Genomic DNA, 7,196 nt, shown 5'->3' with positions numbered 1-7,196 from the left:
CCCATTTTTCTCCACCAAAGATCCAAATCACTGTTCTCATTTCTTGAAGCTTCAATCTCTTTCATAAACAGATCTATTATCAAACTCATTGAGAATGATGACATCCAAAGTCACTTAATCTTCCGCCCAACAACAAGATGTTAATGTTGCCATTGAAGTTTCCAAAGCTCCACCTCTCCCCCCGTTCTCCAACGGAAAATGGTTTAATTCTGGTGGCATCTCCATCCGGCCCTATGCAAAAAGATTTAAATCCTCCAAGAGTTTGTTAAGGAACATTTCAAGCTCTCCCATTCTTCAAACCTATACAACCTCATTGCCAAGGATAACCATCACATTGACTTCCCTCACAACATGTTGTACTTGGATAATAAATTATCCCAAGCTTTTAGCTACTACAAGCAAATCTTGGAATGCAAGGAGCCATCGACTTGTTGAATACTTTCTACAACCTAGTACACCAAAAAAACTCAAAATTCTTGGCCAGCAAGATACTCAGAATTAAAGAGATCTACAATACGCCCCACCAAAGGATAATACTATACAGGAGGAAGCCTCTCGGGGGCAAACAAGCCGCCATAGCAGACCTAGCCTCCGCTGGCACAGTAATGCCATAAGGATAGGGCCCGAGATCATCAGCTCACAACCAACACCGAGGACACATGACTCCTCCGCCCAGTTCTGAATGGAGGAGTGGTAGCCATACTCTTCCCTAAGTTCGTCATCCTCGTCGTTCACCTGCACATCATTTCCTGAAGAAGGGAAAGACCTGACACATATGTGCCACCTCTAGAGTGAAAAAATAACTTGTTATTTGTCTGCATCCTCGAAAAAAATCCTAAGATCTCTATAGAAATATTTAAAGCTAAAAATTTATGTCATAAATAGAGATCCGGACTAACATGTTAAACATGTAGATAACAGTCTAGATTAATACCATACCCACAAGGTCGTGAAGTGAAAGTTATTCGCACTGGCCTTCACTAGAGTTGTGATGACATGGTTAAAAAGATTTATAGGTAGGAGTATAGATTCATGGAAGGATCTATGTGACTCCTTCACTGCCTAATCCACCGCCTAAAAGTGGCAACCCAAAATCATGGTCGTACTCAGTAGGGTCACATATAAAAAGAAGAAAGGTGATTAATCTGAAGAATGCCCATAAAAGTCACGACCATAATACCAATGAGTGCATTCATCTAAAGAATGCAATAGAAGAAATGATTAAAAAGGGATGACTTACCGAGTATACACGAAAAGGTGATTGTAAAGGTGGCCAGGAGAAGAAGAGAAAGTGTAGAGTGTGAGAAGAATCACCAAGGAAGAAATGGTCCCCTCACAGGCATAAATCATCCCCCAAGAAAGTTATTGAGTTTGTGACTTGAGCCATGGAAAAAGGTTGTAGCAACAAAGAATAGGAAGATCAGAAAGGAAAGCATCAGTACATGACATCCATTGCTAGTGGTCTTCCAAGAGAAAAGAACCCCTCCAAGGTACATCGCATCCATCTTATAGACCAAGTTTCAGAGTCCGTGAAAAAATGGCTCTAATGCAAGAACTTGGAGAATTTATCCAAACATTAATAAGGTGACACGGGTTTTATGGTACATAGGTTAGCATGAGTTGTCTCGGTGAAAGGAGGAACCACAGAGTACTTGTCTTTGAAATGCTTCACACTCTTTAAGTAAATGTCAAACATCTTAATAACCTTCCCGAGAGATATCAGGCCTTGACCTCGCGTTGAATCGATGGAAATGTGTTAGGCTTTAAAGAGATGGAAGAGAAGCATTACAGTCATCACTCCTTTCTTGTATTTGCACCAATATTGAAAGACTTTGACGTAAGTCCATCTTAACGAATGCAATTGTGAATGAGCAATTAATAAATGATTAAGAATGTCAACCTCAAAGTAGTTGAAAGGAATGTGAAAACCTATCAAAGAAAATAGGCATTCATGAATAGGAATGACATACCAATCATATTAACTGCATATCCTCTTACCTTCCCCATGGGAGAGTACCTCCCAAGAGAAAATATTGTAGGTGGAAGAGAAGAAGAGTTTAGAAATTCACAAATGGCAAAGAAAGAGAAATTAGTAGTTCAAGAACTCTATATATGTGTGTGTCTCAACAAAGGTGACTTGTTCAGAGTACTTGAGTATCATAAGATAGAGAGAATATCACTATCATTAGACGTAAGGACAATCATAAGGACTTCCTTATGAAACATTATCGATCAAGAGAAATACATTTGATACATTTGTTCTCAATACTAGTGATGTCCTACTCTTCACTTGTTTCTGTTAACAACCAACCTGAAGGTGTGCATGGCGAAAACCCCATTCTACATAATAGGAACAAGGGTTTATAGGACAAATGTTTTGGGTCGTTTGCAAGGCCATGGCAAAAGACCCAATAGCGAATTCCTTGTAGAAAGGTGCACGGAAAAGGTAGGCCTTCGCTCTAATCAGAAAAAAATACAATTCTTCTCTCTAACGCATCAATCACCGTCCAATTCAATCGGACAATTGTCCGCATAGCAAGCTACATCACGCGCGAAGGATTTCAAATGCTCTTGATATATATGGAGAACACACGTCATTTCAAATATTCAAATTTATTTTCACTCTCACATTACTTCTTAATCTCTCGCTGACTTAAGTGTTGAAATTCTAATCGTGCAAGTTCATCCACTCTATCATATCAGATATATGACTCCCCCTCAATAAAACACAACTCTACCACTTTCATTTTCTATTTCTAATTCTCAACCGAAGAAAAATATTCAAATCTTTGGTTTTTTTTTCTTTTAGTTTATTATTACAAGAATAATGATATCAACAAATTTAACCGACCAATTAATATAAGCAAGATAATAAGCATTATTTTGAATTGGAAAAAGAAGTGATAGAACAAAAGTCATTAGACTATTAATACCAAATCCTTGTCCCAATGTTGCAAAGAAACAAATTAGATAGCACCGTAAAATCGTACTGACTTTGATTCGTCTACGACACCTGTATATTAGCGGTGTGTCATTACATGCTATTTTCAAAAGAGAGCAAATTTGGGTCTCTTCTAACTGAAGTTTGATTGATTGGTATTAAATATTAATGGTCCCCATTCCTATTAAAACATCAAATTAAAGACAAATCTTATTGCTACTAATGGCTATTTTTTTAATTCATTTTACTAAATTTGGATAATTTTTAAAATATTTTACAATATTAATGTACGCATATTTGAAGTTCTAAAATATTAGAATTTATATTTTGAAAATAATTTTAATAAACTTTTTCACTTTTTTAAAATTATTTTGCTTACATTTTATTGACAAAAATAAAGTACTAATCAATTTTATTTTGAACCCACCTAAAGAGATTTATGTATGTAGTATAGTAGTATCAGAAAGTCTTCTTAAGATCTTAGTTCACCCACAAGAATTAAAAGAAAATGAGAGAAAAGTCAATACACATCTTTTCTCTAAATAATCAGTGCCTATTTTTCTTTCTTTCCTAATTTGGTTCACTTCAGAAGTTAATTACATTTGAAACCTCATTTATTGAAGTGTAGCAGTGGCTTCAGAATGATCATTACTCATTAGCCTATACAAAGGCTTTTCAAATAAATAATCATGCAAAGTTTCTTGTGAAAGAAAAGAATGTAACAAGACCCATCTTCCACTTTATTCTCTCACAACCATTACCTCTAATAAAAGGCACTAAAATAAAATGTACTAACCCTGTGTTGGAAAAGGTTGAATGAATGCAATTCTACTTTCAAAAGCTGGCATTGTAATTAAAATTATTAATTAATCATATTCAAGGCAGTTAAGTCAAAGTTCATACAAATTCAACGAATAATAGTAATACAAATCAAGTTGAAATTTTTCATATTTTATTGTATTGACTATAAGTTTGAAAGCATGTATCCTAAATTGATATGGCTCTCACTCACTTACATATTACCATGCATTAATTTTTAATGCTGAAGAGTCAAGGATAATAAAGAAAGAGAGTTTATTATTGTTTCCAAACCTATAGTAACTTTTCCCTCCATTTTATTAAAACTCATCACTTTATGTGTTTTGGTTGTACCGTCTAGACAGTGACCTTTTTCCCGAAGGATGCGTTGGTAGTATCAAACTTTGTCTTCCTTCTTTTCCTTTAGCTCTCACCTTTCATACTAATCATTTCATTAAGAGAATTAACTAATGATCATTACTGCTAATATGAGTTGGTTAAGAGCATTCAATAAGAGTACACTTTCTGCTCAAGAATATCTATCTTTTAAATTTGATTCAGTTCACATTGTTTTTATATGTACCCGTATATCTATTTTTAACATAGTGACATTTGGGGGTAAGGAAAACCAATCCTATAAAGAGGAGTTTAGGCAAAATATCTTGAAAAAAAATGAAATGTTTAGAACGATTTTAAACAAAGTTGAAAGAACTCAAAGAACTAGAGCGAGCTCCGTTAATTTCATGGTCGGTACGACCTTAAACTAAGAAATCCACTAACATAGATATAATAACTCATTCATTAATGACATGTTTGGTTCTACCGTGAAAAACAAATAGATGCATGTCTAGTCCAAAAGTTACACTTTGTAGCTTCTCTTTTTCATGGTAAATTGTTGTCTAAACATGCGGCGGCACTAAAAAAGGTTATACCAAACATACATTAAGAAGTTTGAAACACTTAGATAACACAAAATCAATCATAATCACATGTGCTACTCAAACCTATATATACGCACGTCATAGAAATATAGAAATGAAAAAGACAAATAATTCACTAGTCTAATAGAACTTATCATATGTTTGATAACCATTAATTCATTATTTTATTGCAAATTTAAAGTCTTTTTCACCGTACTTTAGAAAAATTTATATGTATAACTTCAGTCCTATCTTAATTTTCCATCATGATTTTCAAATTTTCCACATAGGTGTACATTTGAATTCCAATATCAAACAATACAATGAGTGTGAATATAATCAATCTATTTTGAAGCCACATACAAGTCTAGGTCTATGGGTGCAAGTACCATATGACAAGAATAAACATTATAGTGTAAAAGATTCCTCTATAGTCCAAGTCGGCTAGAAATTAGGAAACAAAGTGATACTAACACATCTTCCCCCCATGTCATGAAATGATTAAAGTTCAAACCACCTTCTATATAAGAATTTAGAGACATATAGTACACTTCACCATCATACTCTCTCACTGTCTCATTGGATTAGACCATTCAACACACTTCTCTTCTCTCTCCCCTTTTATTTTCCATTCAAATTCAAAACTTCCAACACAAACCAAACCAAACCATATCAAACAAATAACAACTGATCCAATGAACATGCCAACCTCTCCCCATGTTCTCCTTCTTCTTAGAGTTTTCATTTTCATCATGTTCCTTCAAATCCAAACAAGTACTTCTTTTTCTTCTCTTTCACCTCCCCCACAAAAACCTTTCATATTACCACTAAAACTCCAAACACTCCCACATGGCTCACTTTCACTTCCAACCCCTTCTTCACGTAAACTCTCTTTCCAACACAATGTAACCTTAACAGTCTCCCTTACATTAGGCTCACCCCCACAGAATGTTACCATGGTCCTCGACACAGGGAGTGAACTCTCATGGCTACACTGTAAAAAGCTTCCAAACTTAAACTCCATTTTCAACCCCCTCCTCTCTTCAACATACACCCCCACCCCCTGCACCTCACCCGTTTGTAAAACCCGAACCCGAGACTTCCCCGTACCCGTTTCATGCGATACCAAAAAACTCTGCCACGCCACAATCTCCTACGCCGACGCCTCCTACATCGAAGGCAACCTCGCCACCGAGACTTTCTTCGCCGGCGGGTCAGCACAACCCGGTACCATATTCGGGTGTATGGACTCCGGGTTCAGCTCCAACACAAACGAAGACTCCAAAACAACCGGGTTAATGGGTATGAACCGTGGCTCTCTCTCGTTTGTAACCCAAATGGGGTTACCTAAATTCTCGTACTGTATCTCCGGCAAAGACTCCACCGGCGTGTTACTTTTCGGCGAAGCAAACTTTAACTGGCTTGGACCATTAAAATACACACCCATGGTCAAAATGTCAATTCCATTACCGTATTTTGATCGAGTCGCATACACGGTGCGACTCGAGGGAATACGCGTCGGGAAGAAATTACTTCAGGTACCAAAAACAATCTTCGCACCGGATCACACCGGAGCGGGTCAAACAATGGTGGATTCGGGTACACAGTTTACCTTCCTTTTAGGACCGGTTTACACCGCATTACGAGAAGAATTCATTGCTCAAACAAAAGGGTCAATGACCCTTTTGAACGACACGAATTTCGTCTTCCAGGGAGCTATAGATTTGTGTTACAATCTCGGGTCGGGTCAAAAACCGGGTCGGGTGGGTCTTCCGGTGTTACCGGCGGTTACGCTTATGTTTGAAGGAGCGGAGATGAGTGTTTCAGGGGAGAGGCTATTGTATAGAGTAAGTGATGACGTGGCAAAATGGAAGAATGATTTGGTGTATTGTTTCACGTTTGGGAACTCTGACTTGTTGGGAATTGAGGCATACGTAATTGGACATTATCATCAAATGAACGTGTGGATGGAGTTTGATTTGGTCAACTCTAGAGTTGGATTTGCTGATACTAGTTGTGAGCTTGCAAGTCAACGATTAGGCATGGTTCCTTAGAAGATGGAGTAGGTTTGTGTTTTTTAGTATTTGGTTTTTTTTGGATTCTTTGGGACATGTTTGGCCTACTACAACTGTGGAGATTAAGTTTTGTGGCAGGTAGGTTAGGTAAATACTTGATACCAGTTGTACTGGTTTTTGTTGTTTTGTGGATTGGGTGTTAGTGTTGAAGATGATGATTTTATATTTCTTTTGTACTATTGTTAATGATGATGATGTTTATTGAGAGGTTCTTATTCTTGTGCTGGTCGATTGGACAGTTTATGATGAAGATGGGTGACAAAGTACAGTGACGTAGTATTAGTAAATTATAGTGATCATAATAATATTAAGAATTAGGGTCACTACAATAATTTTATTAAAGTTGTAATTGAAATGGATTCTTATATCGACTTATGTGGTGTTGATATGAGGAAAAAAAAAAAGATCATTGATCAATTTCGGCTAACATGAAACTCTTGATTCATTGAAACTCATTTGATC

General features: G+C 36.5%; 1 protein-coding gene across 1 annotated transcript; it reads left to right on the top strand.

Moving 5' to 3' along the window:
* The first annotated feature begins 5,207 nt into the window (after nucleotides 1–5,207).
* LOC131661868 (aspartic proteinase PCS1-like) lies at nucleotides 5,208–6,984 on the top strand. Its single transcript, XM_058931512.1, has one exon. It carries the CDS (start codon nucleotides 5,355–5,357, stop codon nucleotides 6,711–6,713), a length of 1,359 nt encoding a protein of 452 aa, XP_058787495.1. The 5' UTR covers nucleotides 5,208–5,354; the 3' UTR covers nucleotides 6,714–6,984.
* Nucleotides 6,985–7,196: the final 212 nt, after the last annotated feature.

This window comes from Vicia villosa, linkage group LG3, assembly GCF_029867415.1.
Source record: "Vicia villosa cultivar HV-30 ecotype Madison, WI linkage group LG3, Vvil1.0, whole genome shotgun sequence".
In the NCBI taxonomy this organism is placed as follows: Eukaryota; Viridiplantae; Streptophyta; class Magnoliopsida; order Fabales; family Fabaceae; genus Vicia; species Vicia villosa.
Note: the sequence above shows the minus strand (reverse complement) of the source record. Positions and strands in the feature narration are given on the sequence as shown.

What these genes read in the sequence shown, in the direction of transcription:
- LOC131661868 (XM_058931512.1), top strand. Translation starts at nt 5,355, where the DNA reads ATGAACATGCCAACCTCTCCCCATGTTCTCCTTCTTCTTAGAGTTTTC.